This window comes from Nerophis lumbriciformis, linkage group LG14 (assembly GCF_033978685.3).
Source record: "Nerophis lumbriciformis linkage group LG14, RoL_Nlum_v2.1, whole genome shotgun sequence".
NCBI classification, from domain to species: Eukaryota; Metazoa; Chordata; class Actinopteri; order Syngnathiformes; family Syngnathidae; genus Nerophis; species Nerophis lumbriciformis.
In genome coordinates this window covers 3968824-3991621 of record NC_084561.2, presented here as the reverse complement: position 1 = coordinate 3991621, position 22798 = coordinate 3968824, and the positions used below count along the sequence as shown (strand labels likewise).

The 22798-nt window shown below is 28.7% G+C and overlaps 1 protein-coding gene across 7 annotated transcripts in view; it reads right to left on the bottom strand.

Moving 5' to 3' along the window:
- arhgef18b (rho/rac guanine nucleotide exchange factor (GEF) 18b) overlaps positions 1–22798 on the bottom strand; it is a 224702-nt gene that overhangs the window by 201228 nt on the left and 676 nt on the right. For 6 of the 7 annotated variants that reach the window (XM_061976189.1, XM_061976191.1, XM_061976190.1 and 3 more), the window contains exon 1: positions 16252–16464. In XM_061976189.1, the coding sequence (XP_061832173.1) occupies positions 16252–16447 (196 nt within the window). In that variant the 5' untranslated portion in view covers positions 16448–16464. Of the gene's footprint in view, positions 1–16251; positions 16465–22798 lie in introns of those variants that run through there. The other variant, XM_061976196.1, reaches the window with a different exon arrangement.

Sequence of the window (22798 nt, the reverse complement as noted above, 5' to 3'; positions counted from 1 at the left end):
CAAAAGGGTTCTTAGTGGAACTCCCTGTGTGGGTTCTCGATGAAAGTCTTGAAATACAAAAGGGTTCTTAGTGGAACTCCCTGTGTGGGTTCTAGATGAAAGTCTTGAAATACAAAAGGGTTCTTAGTGGAACTCCCTGTGTGGGTTCTAGATGAAACCCTTGAAATACGAAAGGGTTCTTAGTGGAACTCCCTGCGTGGGTTCTAGATGAAAGTCTTGAAATACAAAAGGGTTCTTAGTGGAACTCCCTGTGTGGGTTCTAGATGAAACCCTTGAAATACGAAAGGGTTCTTAGTGGAACTCCCTGCGTGGGTTCTAGATGAAAATCTTGAAATACGAAAGGGTTCTTAGTGGAACTCCCTGCGTGGGTTCTAGATGAAAGTCTTGAAATACAAAAGGGTTCTTAGTGGAACTCCCTGTGTGGGTTCTAGATGAAAGTCTTGAAATACAAAAGGGTTCTTAGTGGAACTCCCTGTGTGGGTTCTAGATGAAACCCTTGAAATACGAAAGGGTTCTTAGTGGAACTCCCTGCGTGGGTTCTAGATGAAAGTCTTGAAATACAAAAGGGTTCTTAGTGGAACTCCCTGTGTGGGTTCTCGATGAAAGTCTTGAAATACAAAAGGGTTCTTAGTGGAACTCCCTGCGTGGGTTCTTTGTAGAACCTCTCATGGGGGGTTCTGGGTGGAACCTTACACACACAGTTCTAGGTAGAACCCTCCAAAAGGGTTCCAGGTGGAACCTTTATAAAAAGGTTCTACCTGGAGCCAAAAAGGGTTCTCCTATGAGGACGAGCCGAAGAACCTTATATGGTTCTACTTAGCACTTTTATTTCTAAGAGTGTAGGGCATCAAATCAGTGTCAGTTGAGTCGGTCCATAGGTTGCCTGTAGGGATTTTTAATGTCCAGCAGATGTCAGTATTTAGTGACACAGTATCGACACAGTATCAATACAGTTTTGCAATGTGTCGAAACGCTTCATGACGCCTCATCAACCCATCACTAGCTTTCACTATGTAAAGCGCTTTGAGTCACTAGAGAAAAAGCGCTATATAAATATAATTCACTTCACTTCACCAAGCTCAGCGCTTATTTGTCTGTAATATAACATGCTGTTAAGTAAAGATATGATAATATTGTTGGTAATCAGCATTATAACTGTAAGACACAGCTTTTGGAGCTCAGTAGATTTAGTTTCCTGCCAAAAAAGTGAAACCTTTCAGGATTTAAAGGCGACTTAGTGTGTCATGGTTACCATGGCGACTTGGGCTAAACATCAGAGAAGGGGAAGGCTGGCGTTATGACAGATTATTACGTCACTTTTCTTTCATAAGCCTGCACGGCTCCAAACGTCTCCACTGGCCTTTTATTTCCTCCTTAAAAAGGTGTTCAAGGAACACGCGCTCATACGAGACATGTAGCCTCACGCGGTCCTGGCTGCTCAGTACAAAATGGCTAGAGGTCCTTGAATGCAAGTCCCTGTTTTGTACAAAGGAAAGGAGTCATCATGACAACATGAATATTATTGTACTGTATTAATATAATCATGCGGTGTGAACATGACAACATGAATATTATTGTACTGTATTAATATAATCATGTGGTGTGAACATGACAACATGAATATTATTGTACTGTATTAATATAATCATGTGGTGTGAACATGACAACATGAATATTATTGTACTGTATTAATATAATCATGTGGTGTGAACGTGACAACATGAATATTATTGTACTGTATTAATATAATCATGTGGTGTGAACATGACAACATGAATATTATTGTACTGTATTAATATAATCATGTGGTGTGAACGTGACAACATGAATATTATTGTACTGTATTAACATAATCATGTGGTGTGAACATGACAACATGAATATTATTGTACTGTATTAATATAATCATGTGGTGTGAACGTGACAACTAGAATATTATTGTACTGTATTGATATAATCATGTGGTGTGAACATGACAACATGAATATTATTGTACTGTATTAATATAATCATGTGGTGTGAACATGACAACATGAATATTATTGTATTGTATTAATATAATCATGTGGTGTGAACGTGACAACATGAATATTATTGTACTGTATTAATATAATCATGTGGTGTGAACATGACAACATGGATATTATTGTACTGTATTAATACAATCATGTGGTGTGAACATGACAACATGAATATTATTGTACTGTATTAATACAATAATGTGGTGTGAACGTGACAACATGAATATTATTGTACTGTATTAATATAATCATGCGGTGTGAACATGACAACATGAATATTATTGTACTGTATTAATATAATCATGTGGTGTGAACATGACAACATGAATATTATTGTACTGTATTAATATAATCATGTGGTGTGAACATGACAACATGAATATTATTGTACTGTATTAATATAATCATGTGGCGTGAACATGACAACATGAATATTATTGTACTGTATTAATATAATCATGTGGTGTGAACATGGCAACATGAATATTATTGTACTGTACTAATATAATTATGTGGTGTGAACGTGACAACATGAATATTATTGTACTGTATTAATATAATCATGTGGTGTGAACATGACAACATGAATATTATTGTACTGTATTAACATAATCATGTGGTGTGAACATGACAACATGAATATTATTGTACTGTATTAATATAATCATGTGGTGTGAACATGACAACATGAATATTATTGTACTGTATTAATATAATCATGTGGTGTGAACGTGACAACATGAATATTATTGTACTGTATTAATATAATCATGTGGCGTGAACATGACAACATGAATATTATTGTACTGTATTAATATAATCATGTGGTGTGAACATGACAACATGAATATTATTGTACTGTATTAATATAATCATGTGGTGTGAACGTGACAACATGAATATTATTGTACTGTATTAATATAATCATGTGGTGTGAACGTGACAACATGAATATTATTGTACTGTATTAATATAATCACGTGGTGTGAACGTGACAACATGAATATTATTGTACTGTATTAATATAATCACGTGGTGTGAACGTGACAACATGAATATTATTGTACTGTATTAATATAATCACGTGGTGTGATCGTGACAACATGAATATTATTGTACTGTATTAATATAATCATGTGGTGTGAACATGCCAGCATGAATATTATTGTACTGTATTAATATAATCATGTGGTGTGAACATGCCAGCATGAATATTATTGTACTGTATTAATATAATCATGTGGTGTGAACATGACAACATGAATATTATTGTACTGTATTAATATAATCATGTGGTGTGAACATGACAACATGAATATTATTGTACTGTATTAATATAATCATGTGGTGTGAAGAACGTGACAACATGAATATTATTGTACTGTATTAATATAATCATGTGGTGTGAACGTGACAACATGAATATTATTGTACTGTATTAATATAATCATGTGGTGTGATCGTGACAACATGAATATTATTGTACTGTATTAATATAATCATGTGGTGTGAACATGCCAGCATGAATATTATTGTACTGTATTAATATAATCATGTGGTGTGAACATGACAACATGAATATTATTGTACTGTATTAATATAATCATGTGGTGTGAACATGACAACATGAATATTATTGTACTGTATTAATATAATCATGTGGTGTGAACATGACAACATGAATATTATTGTACTGTATTAATATAATCATGTGGTGTGAACATGACAACATGAATATTATTGTACTGTATTAATATAATCATGTGGTGTGAAGAACGTGACAACATGAATATTATTGTACTGTATTAATATAATCATGTGGTGTGAACGTGACAACATGAATATTATTGTACTGTATTAATATAATCATGTGGTGTGGACGTGACAACATGAATATTATTGTACTGTATTAATATAATCATGTGGTGTGAACATGACAACATGAATATTATTGTACTGTATTAATATAATCATGTGGTGTGAACATGACAACATGAATATTATTGTACTGTACTAATATAATCATGTGGTGTGAACGTGACAACATGAATATTATTGTACTGTATTAATATAATCATGTGGTGTGAACATGACAACATGAATATTATTGTACTGTATTAATATAATCATGTGGTCTGAACATGACAACATGAATATTATTGTACTGTATTAATATAATCATGTGGTGTGAACATGACAACATGAATATTATTGTACTGTATTAATATAATCATGTGGTGTGAACATGACAACATGAATATTATTGTACTGTATTAATATAATCATGTGGTGTGAACATGACAACATGAATATTATTGTACTGTATTAATATAATCATGTGGTGTGAACGTGACAACATGAATATTATTGTACTGTATTAATATAATCATGTGGTGTGAACGTGACAACATGAATATTATTGTACTGTATTAATATAATCATGTGGTGTTAACGTGACAACATGAATATTATTGTACTGTATTAATATAATCATGTGGTGTGAACGTGACAACATGAATATTATTGTACTGTATTAATATAATCATGTGGTGTGAACATGACAACATGAATATTATTGTACTGTATTAATATAATCATGTGGCGTGAACATGACAACATGAATATTATTGTACTGTATTAATATAATCATGTGGCGTGAACATGACAACATGAATATTATTGTACTGTATTAATATAATCATGTGGCGTGAACGTGACAACATGAATATTATTGTACTGTATTAATATAATCATGTGGCGTGAACGTGACAACATGAATATTATTGTACTGTATTAATATAATCATGTGGCGTGAACGTGACAACATGAATATTATTGTACTGTATTAATATAATCATGTGGTGTGAACATGACAACATGAATATTATTGTACTGTATTAATATAATCATGTGGTGTGAACATGACAACATGAATATTATTGTACTGTATTAATATAATCATGTGGTGTGAACGTGACAACATGAATATTATTGTACTGTATTAATATAATCATGTGGTGTGAACATGACAACATGAATATTATTGTACTGTATTAATATAATCATGTGGTGTGAACATGACAACATGAATATTATTGTACTGTATTGATATAATCATGTGGTGTGAACATGGCAACATGAATATTATTGTACTGTATTGATATAATCATGTGGTGTGAACATGACAACATGAATATTATTGTACTGTATTGATATAATCATGTGGTGTGAACGTGACAACATGAATATTATTGTACTGTATTAATATAATCATGTGGTGTGAACATGACAACATGAATATTATTGTACTGTATTAATATAATCATGTGGTGTGAACATGACAACATGAATATTATTGTACTGTGTTAATATAATCATGTGGTGTGAACATGACAACATGAATATTATTGTACTGTATTAATATAATCATGTGGCGTGAACATGACAACATGAATATTATTGTACTGTATTAATATAATCATGTGGTGTGAACATGACAACATGAATATTATTGTACTGTATTGATATAATCATGTGGTGTGAACATGACAACATGAATATTATTGTACTGTATTGATATAATCATGTGGTGGGAACATGACAACATGAATATTATTGTACTGTATTAATATAATCATGTGGAGTGAACATGACAACATGAATATTATTGTACTGTATTAACATAATCATGTGGTGTGAACATGACAACATGAATATTATTGTACTGTATTGATATAATCATGTGGTGGGAACATGACAACATGAATATTATTGTACTGTATTAATATAATCATGTGGAGTGAACATGACAACATGAATATTATTGTACTGTATTAATATAATCATGTGGTGTGAACATGACAACATGAATATTATTGTACTGTATTGATATAATCATGTGGTGGGAACATGACAACATGAATATTATTGTACTGTATTAATATAATCATGTGGAGTGAACATGACAACATGAATATTATTGTACTGTATTAATATAATCATGTGGTGTGAACATGACAACATGAATATTATTGTACTGTATTAATATAATCATGTGGTGTGAACGTGACAACATGAATATTATTGTACTGTATTAATATAATCATGTGGTGTGAACATGACAACATGAATATTATTGTACTGTATTAATATAATCATGTGGTGTGAACATGACAACGTGAATATTATTGTACTGTATTAATATAATCATGTGGTGTGAACATGACAACATGAATATTATTGTACTGTATTAATATAATCATGTGGTGTGAACATGACAACATGAATATTATTGTACTGCATTAATATAATCATGTGGTGTGAACATGACAACATGAATATTATTGTACTGTATTAACATAATCATGTGGTGTGAACATGACAACATGAATATTATTGTACTGTATTAATATAATCATGTGGTGTGAACATGACAACATGAATATTATTGTACTGTATTAATCTAATCATGTGGTGTGAACATGACAACATGAATATTATTGTACTGTATTAATCTAATCATGTGGTGTGAACATGACAACATGAATATTATTGTACTGTATTAATATAATCATGTGGTGTGATCATGACAACATGAATATTATTGTACTGTATTAATATAATCATGTGGTGTGAACATGACAACATGAATATTATTGTACTGTATTAATATAATCATGTGGTGTGAACATGACAACATGAATATTATTGTACTGTATTAATATAATCATGCGGTGTGAACATGACAACATGAATATTATTGTACTGTATTAATATAATCATGTGGCGTGAACATGACAACATGAATATTATTGTACTGTATTAATATAATCACGTGGTGTGAACGTGACAACATGAATATTATTGTACTGTATTAACATAATCATGTGGTGTGAACATGACAACATGAATATTATTGTACTGTATTGATATAATCATGTGGTGTGAACATGACAACATGAATATTATTGTACTGTATTAACATAATCATGTGGTGTGGACGTGACAACATGAATATTATTGTACTGTATTAATATAATCATGTGGTGTGAACATGGCAACATGAATATTATTGTACTGTATTAATATAATCATGCGGTGTGAACATGACAACATGAATATTATTGTACTGTATTAATATAATCATGCGGTGTGAACATGACAACATGAATATTATTGTACTGTATTAATATAATCATGCGGTGTGAACATGGCAACATGAATATTATTGTACTGTATTAATATAATCATGCGGTGTGAACGTGACAACATGAATATTATTGTACTGTATTAATATAATCATGTGGTGTGAACGTGACAACATGAATATTATTGTACTGTATTAATATAATCATGTGGTGTGAACGTGACAACATGAATATTATTGTACTGTATTAATATAATCATGTGGTGTGAACGTGACAACATGAATATTATTGTACTGTATTAATATAATCATGTGGTGTGAACGTGACAACATGAATATTATTGTACTGTATTAATATAATCATGTGGTGTGAACGTGACAACATGAATATTATTGTACTGTATTAATATAATCATGTGGTGTGAACATGACAACATGAATATTATTGTACTGTATTAATATAATCATGTGGTGTGAACATGACAACATGAATATTATTGTACTGTATTAATATAATCATGTGGTGTGAACATGACAACATGAATATTATTGTACTGTATTATTATAATCATGTGGTGTGAACATGACAACATGAATATTATTGTACTGTATTAATATGATCATGTGGTGTGAACGTGACAACATGAATATTATTGTACTGTATTAATATAATCATGCGGTGTGAACGTGACAACATGAATATTATTGTACTGTATTAATATAATCATGCGGTGTGAACGTGACAACATGAATATTATTGTACTGTATTAATATAATCATGTGGTGTGAACATGACAACATGAATATTATTGTACTGTATTAATATAATCATGTGTTAGTTACAATCTACAAACATGGACGCTTGCAGCTGCTGGATGCTCACACGTACGCCCTTATATGGTCGGCCTCACCTTACAGATAATACATCAAAGCGTGTGTGTGTGTGTGTGTGTGTGTGTGTGTGTGTGTGTGTGTGTGTGTGTGTGTTATAGTCCAGTATAAAGCAGTGAAGTTGTCACGTTGTGTAAATGGTAAATAAAAAGAGAATACAACAAATCCTTTTCAACTTATATTCAATTGAATAGACTGCAAAGACAACATGTTTCAAAAAAGCTGGCACAAATGGCAAAAAAGAGTGAGAAAGTTGAGGAATGCTCATCAAAAACACTTATTCGGAACATCCCACAGGTGAACAGGCTAATTGGGAACAGGTGGGTGCCATGATTGGGTATTTCCATGAAATGCTCAGTCGTTCACAAACAAGGACGGGGGCGAGGGTCACCCACTTTGTCGACAAATGCCTGAGCAAATTGTTTAAGAACAACATTTATCAACCAGCTATTGCAAGGAATTTAGGGATTTCAACATCTACGCTCCGTAATATCATCAAAAGGTTCAGAGAATCTGGAGAAATCACTGCACGTGAGCCATGATATTACGCACTTTGAATCCCTCAGGCGGTGCTGCATCAACAAGTGACATCAGTGTGTAAAGGATATCACCACATGGGCTCAGGAACACTTCAGAAAACCCACTGTCAGTAACTACAGTCGGTCACTGCATCTGTAAGTGCAAGTTAAAACCCTACTATGCAAAGTCAAAGCCATTTATCAACAACACCCGGGCCCGAGCTTTTCTAAAATGGACTAATGCAAAGTGTAAAAATGTTCTGTGGTCTGACGAGTCCACATTTCAAATTTGTTTTTGGAAACTGTGGACGTCGTGTCCTCCGGACCAAAGAGGAAGAGAACCATCCGGATTGTTCTAGGGTCAAAGTGTGATGGTATGGGGGTGTATTAGCGCCCAAGACATGGGTAACTTACACATCTGTGAAGGCACCATTAATGCTGAAAAGGTACATACAGGTTTTGGAGCAACATATGTTGCCATCCAAGCAACGTTACCATGGACGCCCCTGCTTATTTCAGCAAGACAATGCAAAGCCACGTGTTACAGTGTGAATTCCACTTCAAAAATGTTTCTCCTCAGTTCCCAAACTGTTACTGAGTGTTGTTAAAAGGAAAGGCCATGTAACACAGTGGTGAACATGCCCCTCTCACAACTTTTTTGCAAGTTAATGATTATTTACACAAAAAATAACAAAGTTTGTCAGTGTGAACATGAAATATCTTGTCTTTGCAGTCTATTCAATTGAATATAAGTTGGAAAGGATTTGTTGTATTCTCTTTTTATTTACCATTTACACAACTTCACTGCTTTTGGCTTTTGTACTTATAGCAATGATAAATAATAATATTTTATTAGTAGTAATAATTATTATTCATGACTGTAATATAATAATACTTTTATTTTTATGATTAGAAAAAATACTACTACCAATAATAATACTATTATATAAACACTGCTACTACAGTTAATGACAATAATAATAATAATAATAATAATAATATTTTATTAGTATTAATAATTATTATTCATGACTGTAATATAATAATACTTTTATTTTTATGATTAGAAAAAATGCTACTACCAATAATAATACTATTATTTAAACACTACTACTACAGTTAATGACAATAATAATAATAATAATAATAATAATATTTTATTAGTATTAATAATTATTATTCATGACTGTAATATAATAATACTTTTATTTTTATGATTAGAAAAAATACTACTACCATTAATAATACTATTATTTAAACACTGCTACTACAGTTAATGATAATAATAATAATAATAATAATATTTTATTAATATTAATAATTATTATTCATGACTGTAATATAATAATACTTTTATTTTTATGATTAGAAAAAATACTACTACCAATAATAATACTAGTATTTAAACACTGCTACTACAGTTAATGATAATAATAATAATAATAATAATAATAATAATAATAATAATAATATTTTATTAGTATTAATAATTATTATTCATGACTGTAATATAATAATACTTTTATTTTTATGATTAGAAAAAATACTACTACCAATAATAATACTATTATTTAAACACTACTACTACAGTTAATGACAATAATAATAATAATAATAATAATATTTTATTAGTATTAATAATTATTATTCATGACTGTAATATAATAATACTTTTATTTTTATGATTAGAAAAAATACTACTACCAATAATAATACTATTATTCAAACACTACTACTACAGTTAATGACAATAATAATAATAATAATAATAATAATATGTTATTAGTATTAATAATTATTATTCATGACTGTAATATAATAATACTTTTATTTTTATGATTAGAAAAAATACTACTACCAATAATAATACCATTATTTAAACACTACTACTACAGTTAATGACAATAATAATAATAATAATAATATTTTATTAATATTAATAATTATTATTCATGACTGTAATATAATAATACTTTTATTTTTATGATTAGAAAAAATACTACTACCAATAATAATACTATTATTTAAACACTACTACTACAGTTAATGACAATAATAATAATAATAATAATAATAATAATATTTTATTAGTATTAATAATTATTATTCATGACTGTAATATAATAATACTTTTATTTTTATGATTAGAAAAAATACTACTACCAATAATAACACTATTATTTAAACACTACTACTACAGTTAATGACAATAATAATAATAATAATAATAATAATATTTTATTAGTATTAATAATTATTATTCATGACTGTAATATAATAATACTTTTATTTTTATGATTAGAAAAAATACTACTACCAATAATAATACTATTATTTAAACACTACTACTACAGTTAATGACAATAATAATAATAATAATAATAATATTTTATTAGTGTTAATAATTATTATTCATGACTGTAATATAATAATACTTTTATTTTTATGATTAGAAAAAATACTACTACCAATAATAATACTATTATTTAAACAGTACTACTACAGTTAATGACAATAATAATAATAATAATAATATTTTATTAGTATTAATAATTATTATTCATGACTGTAATATAATAATACTTTTATTTTTATGATTAGAAAAAATACTACTACCAATAATAATACTATTATTTAAACACTGCTACTACAGTTAATGATAATAATAATAATAATAATAATAATAATAATAATATTTTATTAGTATTAATAATTATTATTCATGACTGTAATATAATAATACTTTTATTTTTATGATTAGAAAAAATACTACTACCAATAATAATACTATTATTTAAACACTACTACTACAGTTAATGACAATAATAATAATAATAATAATAATATTTTATTAGTATTAATAATTATTATTCATGACTGTAATATAATAATACTTTTATTTTTATGATTAGAAAAAATACTACTACCAATAATAATACTATTATTTAAACACTACTACTACAGTTAATGACAATAATAATAATAATAATAATAATAATAATAATAATATTTTATTAGTATTAATAATTATTATTCATGACTGTAATATAATAATACTTTTATTTTTATGATTAGAAAAAATACTACTACCAATAATAATACTATTATTTAAACACTACTACTACTACAGTTAATGACAATAATAATAATAATAATAATAATATTTTATTAGTAGTAATAATTATTATTCATGACTGTAATATAATAATACTTTTATTTTTATGATTAGAAAAAATACTACTACCAATAATAATAATACTATTATTTAAACACTACTACTACAGTTAATGACAATAATAATAATAATAATAATAATATTTTATTAGTAGTAATAATTATTATTCATGACTGTAATATAATAATACTTTTATTTTTATGATTAGAAAAAATACTACTACCAATAATAATACTATTATTTAAACACTACTACTACAGTTAATGACAATAATAATAATAATAATATTTTATTAGTATTAATAATTATTATTCATGACTGTAATATAATAATACTTTTATTTTTATGATTAGAAAAAATACTACTACCAATAATAATAATATTATTTAAACACTACTACTACAGTTAATGACAATAATAATAATAATAATAATATTTTATTAGTATTAATAATTATTATTCATGACTGTAATATAATAATACTTTTATTTTTATGATTAGAAAAAATACTACTACCAATAATAATACTATTATTTAAACACTACTACTACAGTTAATGACAATAATAATAATAATAATAATAATAATATGTTATTAGTATTAATAATTATTATTCATGACTGTAATATAATAATACTTTTATTTTTATGATTAGAAAAAATACTACTACCAATAATAATACTATTATTTAAACACTACTACTACAGTTAATGACAATAATAATAATAATAATAATAATATTTTATTAGTATTAATAATTATTATTCATGACTGTAATATAATAATACTTTTATTTTTATGATTAGAAAAAATACTACTACCAATAATAATACTATTATTTAAACACTACTACTACAGTTAATGACAATAATAATAATAATAATAATAATAATAATATTTTATTAGTATTAATAATTATTATTCATGACTGTAATATAATAATACTTTTATTTTTATGATTAGAAAAAATACTACTACCAATAATAATACTATTATTTAAACACTACTACTACAGTTAATGACAATAATAATAATAATAATAATAATAATAATAATATTTTATTAGTATTAATAATTATTATTCATGACTGTAATATAATGATACTTTTATTTTTATGATTAGAAAAAATACTACTACCAATAATAATACTATTATTTAAACACTACTACTACAGTTAATGACAATAATAATAATAATAATAATAATAATATTTTATTAGTATTAATAATTATTATTCATGACTGTAATATAATAATACTTTTATTTTTATGATTAGAAAAAATACTACTACCAATAATAATACTATTATTTAAACACTACTACTACAGTTAATGACAATAATAATAATAATAATAATAATAATAATAATAATAATAATATGTTATTAGTATTAATAATTATTATTCATGACTGTAATATAATAATACTTTTATTTTTATGATTAGAAAAAATACTACTACCAATAATAATACTATTATTTAAACACTACTACTACAGTTAATGACAATAATAATAATAATAATAATAATAATAATAATATTAATAATAATAATAAGAATATGGAACACATAATAAATTACAGTTAATAATTATTATTATTATTGTTTGGTATTCTTTTTTAATTCAAGAAGAGTGGACTAAGAAGAGTAAAAGGGAAACAATAGCAATCACATGTCAATCACAAGAGGAATTTGATGTTTATCATATGATTCCAGCATGACATCATCATGATGATGATGATGATTATTAGGGCCCGCATGGCCCATTGCATAAGGACTCCCAAAGGGAGTCCTTATGCAATGGGACATAAGGACCTATTGAATTTGTAAGGTTTTATTATTATTCTTTATTCTTCCGCTGCCACATTAAACTGTAATTTGACCCACTTAACATGCTTCAAAACTCACCATATTTGACCCACACATCAGGACCTGCGAAAATTACCTTTTTTTAAAAATAAAAAAAAACTCAAAATTGCGCTTTAGCGCCCCCTAGGAAAAAAAAAAATAGACTGCCTATATCTCCCACTAGGAAGATCGGAGAGACATGAAACAAAAACCTCTATGTAGGTCTGACTTACACCTAGTTTTCATAATTGTATATCCTTGGGCAAAAATCAACAGGAAGTTGGCAATTCCCCCTTCAAGACAAAAAAGTACTAAAAACAGTCACTTTTGCCTTTTTGAGCTGTAATTTGACCCCCTTAACACGCTTCAAAACTCACCAAACTGAACGCACACATCAGGACTGGCCAAAAATTGTGATCTAATAAAAAAACCTAACCCCAAATTTAAAAATTGCGCTCTAGAGCCATTTTTGAATAAAACCGAGAAAAAACTGCCCCTCGGAAGAAAAAAATGACAAAACTGCCTGTAACTCCCACTGGGAAGATCGGAGAGACATGAAACAAAAACTTCTATGTAGGTCTGACTTAGACCTAGTTTTCATAATTGTATATCATTGGGCAAAAATCCACAGGAAGTTGGCAATTCCCCCTTCAAGACAAAAAAGTACTAAAAACAGTCACTTTTGCCTTTTTGAGCTGTAATTTGACCCCCTTAACATGCTTCAAAACTCACCAAACTGAACGCACACATCAGGACTGGCAAACATTGTGATCTAATAAAAAAACCTAACCCCAAATTTAAAAATTGCGCTCTAGAGCAATTTTTGAATAAAACGGAGTAAAAAACTGCTCCTCGGAAGAAGAAAATGACAAAACTGCCTGTAACTCCCACTGGGAAGATCGGAGAGACATGAAACAAAAACCTCTATGTAGGTCTGACTTACACCTAGTTTTCATAATTGTATATCCTCGGGCTAAAATCAACAGGAAGTTGGCAATTCCCCCTTCAAGACAAAAAAGTACTAAAAACAGTCACTTTTGCTTTTTGAGCTGTAATTTGACCCCCTTAACACGCTTCAAAACTCACCGAACTGAACGCACACATCAGGACTGGCAAAAATTGCGATCTAATAAAAAAACCTTACCCCAAATCTAAAAATTGCGCTCTAGAGCAATTTTTGAATAAAACGGAGAAAAAAACTGCTCCTCGGAAGAAAAAAATGTCAAAACTGCCTGTAACTCCCACTGGGAAGGTCGGAGAGACATGAAACAAAAAACCTCTATGTAGGTCTGACTTAGACCTAGTTTTCATAACTGTATATCATTGGGCTAAAATCAACAGGAAGTTGGCAATTCCCCCTACAAGACAAAAAAGTACTAAAAACAGTCACTTTTGCCTTTTTGAGCTGTAATTTGACCCTCTTAACATGCTTCAAAACTCACCGAACTGAACACACACATCAGGACTGGAAAAAATTGCGATCTAATAAAAAAACCTAACCTCAAATTTAAAAATTGCGCTCTAGAGCAATTTTTGAATAAAACGTACAAAAAACTGCTCCTCGGAAGAAAAAAAATGACAAAACTGCCTGTAACTCCCACTGGGAAGGTCGGAGAGACATGAAACAAAATCCTCTCCGTAGGTCTCACTTAGACCTACATTTCATAAATTGACAACCCCCAGCAAAAATCTACAAGAAGCTTGCTATTCCCCCTTCAACACAACATTTTTGTAAAAACCGGTCACCTTTCTTCAAACATTATCTCCTCTGAGCGTGTTTGTCGTTTCGGCTTCAAACTAACACAGGAGAGAGATTGAACCCTTTTGATTAAAAGTTATCGAAAGAGTTTTAATACCGGCTCCGGTTTTGATTTTATGACCCTTCAAAGAGCCGCTGCGCTGATGCTGCTGTTTTTTTCAAGAAGGCTGCTTAAAAGCAGGAAGCACCAGCGTGCCCACACAATGCAGACAAGGTAGGTACACTAGACAAAAGTATTGGGACAATTCGGACTAAAAGTAGACAAAAGTATTGGGACACTTATGACGAAAACTGAACAAAAGTATTGGGACACTTAGGACTAGCACCTGCCAAATACGCGGGCCCGACCAATGCTGCTTGCAGCTTTAATTATTATTATTATTATTATTATTATTATTATTAGTAGTAGTAGTAGTAGTGGTGTCATTATTACTCCCACCAAGGAGATTTCAATAATTGATGTGTTGACTTATTGTCAGTAGATATTCAATTAGATATTTTCTTAACTGATTTTATGTACATTTTCTATTATTCTTAAAAAATTATTTTACATCAATATTGAATAGTTTTGATTCACGATTTATGTTAATAAAGTCAGGAAACAAGTTTACAAAGTTGCATACGATAATTCTACTGCAAGCGATATAACGGATATTGTTGTGTGTGTGTGTGTGTGCGTGTGTGTGTGTGTGTGTGTGCGTGTGTGCGTGTGCATGTGTGTGTGTGTGTGTGTGTGTGTGTGTGTGAGCAGCTTTGATGTTTGCGAGCACCACAGAGTCCTGCATCCTGTTTGCCTCTGAGTGACACGAGAAGACGGCGTGGCGTTATAGCACGAATACTAGCGCGCGGGGGAGAAGTGTTCAAGTGGGGGAGGTGAGGAAAAGACGCCGTACCTCTCTTGAAGGACCACCTCTTCATCCACAGCCTGGAGAAGGACGGCCAGGAGTTGTTGAGAGGAGAGTCGGCCATGACGGCAACGCAGTCAGGAGGAGTGTGGCCCCGCGCGGCGAGGAAGAGGAGGAGGAGGAGGAAGAGGAGGAGGAGGAGTGAGAGGGGAGGAGAGTTGGCTGAAGGGTTACTTCCCCCCATTTCATGTGACTACTGTAGTACACACACTTCCCCTTAGTGTGACAATTAATGTTACATTTCCTGACAAATCGTGTTACATTGTGTGTTACAATTTGTCCCGCATGTTGTTTCACTTCGTTACGTTTTGTGTTACAATGTGTGTTGTGCTTCCTGTTACAATTTATGTTATATTTTGTTACAATTCGTGTTACATTTTGTTACGTTTTGTGTTACAATGCGTGTTGTGCTTCCTGTTACAATTTATGCTACATTTTGTTACAATTCGTGTTACAATTCGTGTTACATTTTGTTACAATTCGTGTTACATTTTGTTACAATTTGTGTTATTTTTTGTTACAATTTGTTACAATTCATGTAACATTTTGTGTTACAATTCGTATTATATACTGCGTTACAAATCAGTTACATTTTGTTACAATTCGTGTTACATTTTGTTACAATTCGTGTTACAATTTATGCTACATTTTGTTACAATTCGTCTTACATTTTGTTGCAATTCGTGTTACATTTTGTTACAATTTGTGTTACATTTTGTTACAATTTGCTACAATTCATGTAACATTTTGTGTTACAATTCGTATTATATACTGCGTTACAAATCAGTTACATTTTGTTACAATTCATGTTACATTTTGTTACAATTCATGTTATATTTTGTTACAATTTGTGTTACACTTTGTTACAATTTGTTACAATTCATGTAACATTTTGTGTTACAATTCATATTATATACTGCCTTACAAATCAGTTACATTTTGTTACAATTCGTGTTACATTTTGTTACAATTCGTGTTACATTTTGTTACAATTCGTGTTACAATTCGTGTTACATTTTGTTACAATTCGTGTTACATTTTGTTACAATTCGTGTTACAATTTATGCTACATTTTGTTACAATTCGTCTTACATTTTGTTACAATTCGTGTTACATTTTGTTACAATTTGTGTTACATTTTCTTACAATTCATATAACATTTTGTGTCACAATTCGTATTATATACTGCGTTACAAATCAGTTACATTTTGTTACAATTCGTGTTACATTTTGTTACAATTCGTGTTACATTTTGTTACAATTCATGTAACATTTTGTTACAATTTGTTACAATTCATGTAACAGTTTGTGTTACAAATCGTATTATATACTGCGTTACAAATCAGTTACGTTTTGTTACAATTTGTGTTACATTTTGTTTTACATTTTGTGTTACAATGCGTGTTGTATTTCGTGTTATTTATGTTACATTCTGTTACAATTTGTGTTACATTTTGTTATAATGTGTTACATTTTGTTACAATTTGTTACATTTTGTGTTACAATTCCTATTATATACTGTGTTACAAATCAGTTATGTTTTGTTACAGTTTTGTTTTACATTTTGTTACATTTCGTGTTACAATGCGTGTTGTGCTTTGTATCAGTTACAATTTATGCTACATTTTGTTACAATTCGTGTTACATTTTGTTACAATTCGTGTTACAATTTGTGTTACATTTTGTTACAATTTGTTACAATTCATGTAACATTTTGTGTTACAATTCGTATTATATACTGCCTTACAAATCAGTTACATTTTGCTACAATTCGTGTTACATTTTGTTACAATTCGTGTTACATTTTGTTACAATTCGTGTTACAATTTATGCCACATTTTGTTACAATTCGTCTTACATTTTGTTACAATTCGTGTTACATTTTGTTACAATTTGTGTTACATTTTGTTACAATTTGTTACAATTCATGTAACATTTTGTGTTACAACTCGTATTATATACTGCCTTACAAATCAGTTACATTTTGTTACAATTTGTGTTACATTTTGTTACAATTCGTGTTACATTTTGTTACAATTCGTGTTACATTTTGTTACAATTAGTGTTACAATTTATGCTACATTTTGTTACAATTCGTCTTACATTTTGTTACAATTTGTGTTACATTTTGTTACAATTTGTTACAATTCATGTAACATTTTGTGTTACAATTCGTATTATATACTGCCTTACAAATCAGTTACATTTTGTTACAATTCGTGTTACATTTTGTTACAATTCGTGTTACATTTTGTTACAATTCGTGTTACAATTTATGCCACATTTTGTTACAATTCGTCTTACATTTTGTTACAATTCGTGTTACATTTTGTTACAATTTGTGTTACATTTTGTTACAATTTGTTACAATTCATGTAACATTTTGTGTTACAACTCGTATTATATACTGCCTTACAAATCAGTTACATTTTGTTACAATTTGTGTTACATTTTGTTACAATTCGTGTTACATTTTGTTACAATTCGTGTTACATTTTGTTACAATTAGTGTTACAATTTATGCTACATTTTGTTACAATTAGTCTTACATTTTGTTACAATTCGTGTTACAATTCGTGTTACATTTTGTTACAATTTGTGTTACATTTTGTTACAATTTGTTACAATTCATGTAACATTTTGTGTTACAACTCGTATTATATACTGCCTTACAAATCAGTTACATTTTGTTACAATTTGTGTTACATTTTGTTACAATTCGTGTTACATTTTGTTACAATTCGTGTTACATTTTGTTACAATTAGTGTTACAATTTATGCTACATTTTGTTACAATTCGTCTTACATTTTGTTACAATTTGTGTTACATTTTGTTACAATTTGTTACAATTCATGTAACATTTTGTGTTACAATTCGTATTATATACTGCCTTACAAATCAGTTACATTTTGTTACAATTCGTGTTACATTTTGTTACAATTCGTGTTACATTTTGTTACAATTCGTGTTACAATTTATGCCACATTTTGTTACAATTCGTCTTACATTTTGTTACAATTCGTGTTACATTTTGTTACAATTTGTGTTACATTTTGTTACAATTTGTTACAATTCATGTAACATTTTGTGTTACAACTCGTATTATATACTGCCTTACAAATCAGTTACATTTTGTTACAATTTGTGTTACATTTTGTTACAATTCGTGTTACATTTTGTTACAATTCGTGTTACATTTTGTTACAATTAGTGTTACAATTTATGCTACATTTTGTTACAATTAGTCTTACATTTTGTTACAATTCGTGTTACAATTCGTGTTACATTTTGTTACAATTTGTGTTACATTTTGTTACAATTTGTTACAATTCATGTAACATTTTGTGTTACAATTCGTATTATATACTGCATTACAAATAAGTTACATTTTGTTACAATTCGTGTTGCATTTTTTACAATTCGTGTTACAATTCGTGTTACAATTTGTGCTACATTTTGTTACAATTTGTTACAATTCATGTAACATTTTGTGTTACAATTCGTATTATATACTGCGCTACAAATCAATTACGCTTTGTTACAATTTGTGTTACATTTTGTTTTGCATTTTGTGTTACAATGCGTGTTGTATTTCGTGTTACAATGTATGTTACATTCTGTTACAATTTGTGTTACATTTTGTTACAATGTGTTACAATTTGTTACATTTTGTTACAAGTTGTTACATTTTGTGTTACAATTCCTATTATATACTGTGTTACAAATCAGTTATGTTTTGTTAGTTTTGTTTTACATTTTGTTACATTTCGTGTTACAATGCGTGTTGTATTTCGTTTTCCAATGCGTGTTGTATTTTGTGTTACATTTTGTTATAATGTGTAACATTTTGTTATGTGTAACATTTTATTATAATGCGTGTTGTGCTTCCTGTTACAATTTATGTTACATTTTGTTACAATTCGTGATACATTTTGTTACAATTCGTGTTACATTTTGTTACAATTCGGATTACATTTTGTTACAATTTGTTACAATTCATGTAACATTTTGTGTTACAATTCGTATTATATACTGCATTACAAATAAGTTACATTTTGTTACAATTCGTGTTATATTTTGTTACAATTCGTGTTACAATTTGTGTTACATTTTGTTACAATTTGTTACAATTCATGTAACATTTTGTGTTACAAATCGTATTATATACTGCGTTACAAACCAGTTACGTTGTTACAATTTGTGTTACATTTTGTTTTACATTTTGTGTTACAATGCGTGTTGTATTTCGTGTTACAATTTATGTTACATTCTGTTACAATTTGTGTTACATGTTGTTATAATGTGTTACATTCTGTTACAATTTGTTACATTTTGTTACAATTTGTTACATTTTGTGTTACAATTCCTATTATATACTGTGTTACAAATCAGTTATGTTTTGTTACAGTTTTGTTTTACATTTTGTTACATTTCGTGTTACAATGCGTGTTGTATTTCGTTTTACAATGCGTGTTGTATTTTGTGTTACATTTTGTTATAATGTGTCACATTTTGTTGTGTAACATTTTGTTACAATTCATGTAACATTTTGTTACAATTCGTGTAACATTCTGTTACAATTTGTGTAACATTTTGTGTTACAATTCGTATTATATACTGCGTTACAAATCAGTTACGTTTTGTTACAATTTGTGCTATATTTTGTGTTACAGTTATAAAATTTGTCCTGCATGTTTCACTTCGTAACATTTTGTGTTACAATGCGTGTTGTATTTCGTGTTACAATTTATGTTAAATTTTGTTATAATTTGTTAAATTTTTTAAATAATTTGTTACATTTTGTTATCATTTGTGTTACAATTTGTGTTATATACTTCGTTAGAATTTGTTACGTTTTGTTACAATTTGTGTTATATACTTCGTTAGAATTTGTTACGTTTTGTTACAATTTGTGTTACATTTTGTGTTACATTTAAAGTTACAATTTGTGACATTTTGTTAGAATTCATGTTACAATTTGTGTTATAATTTGTCCTGCATGTTGTTTCACTTCGTTACATCTTATGTTACAATGCGTGTTGTATTTCGTGTTAAATTTTGTTATAATGTGTAACATTTTGTTATGTGTAACATTTTGTTACAATTCGTGTAACATTTTGTTACAATTCGTGTAGCATTCTGTTACAATTCGTGTAGCATTCTGTTACAATTCGTGTAACATTTTGTGTTATAATTTGTATTATGTACTGCGTTACAAATCAGTTACGTTTTGTTACAATTTGTGCTATATTTTGTGTTACAGTTATAGTTGCAATTTGTTACAGTTATAGTTACAATTTGCTAGAATTCATGTTACATCTTGTGTTACAAATTTGTCCTACATGTTGTTTCACTTCGGTACATTTTGTGTTACAATGCGTGTTGTATTTCGTGTTACAATTTATGTTACATTTTGTTATAATTTGTTGCATTTTTAAAATAATTTGTTACATTTTGTTATCATTTGTGTTACAATTTGTGTTATATACTTCGTTAGAATTTGTTACGTTTTGTTACCATTTGTGTTACAATTTGTGTTACATTTTGTGTTACATTTAAAGTTACAATTTGTGACATTTTGTTAGAATTCATGTTACAATTTGTGTTATAATTTGTCCTGCATGTTGTTTCACTTCGTTACATCTTGTGTTACAATGCGTGTTGTATTTCGTGTTTCATTTTGTTATAATGTGTAACATTTTATGGGTAACATTTTGTTATAATGTGTAACATTTTGTTACAATTCGTGTAACATTGTTACAATTCGTGTAACATTCTGTAACAATTTGTGCTATATTTTGTGTTACAGTTATAGTTACAATTGTTACAGTTATAGTTACAATTTGTTACATTTTGCTAGAATTCATGTTACATCTTGTGTTACAAATTTGTCCTACATGTAGTTTCACTTCGGTACATTTTGTGTTACAATGCGTGTTGTATTTCGTGTTACAATTTATGTTACATTTTGTTATAATTTGTTACATTTTTTAAAATAATTTGTGTTACATTTTGCTATCATTTGTGTTACAATTTGTTTTATATACTGCGTTAGAATTTGTTACATTTTCTTACAATTTGTGTTACAATTTGTGTTACATTTTGTGTTACATTTAAAGTTACAATTTGTGTAACATTTTGTGTTACAATTCGTATTATATACTGTGTTACAAATCAGTTACGTTTTGTTACAATTTGTGCTATATTTTGTGTTACAGTTATAGTTACAATTTGTTACATTTTGCTAGAATTCATGTTACATCTTGTGTTACAAATTTGTCCTACATGTTGTTTCACTTCGGTACATTTTGTGTTACAATGCGTGTTGTATTTCGTGTTACAATTTATGTTACATTTTTTAAATAATTTGTGTTACATTTTGCTATCATTTGTGTTACAATTTGTGTTATATACTGCATTAGAATTTGTTGCATTTTCTTACAATTTGTGTTACAATTTGTGTTACATTTTGTGTTACATTTAAAGTCACAATTTGTGACATTTTGTTAGAATTCATGTTACAATTTGTGTTAA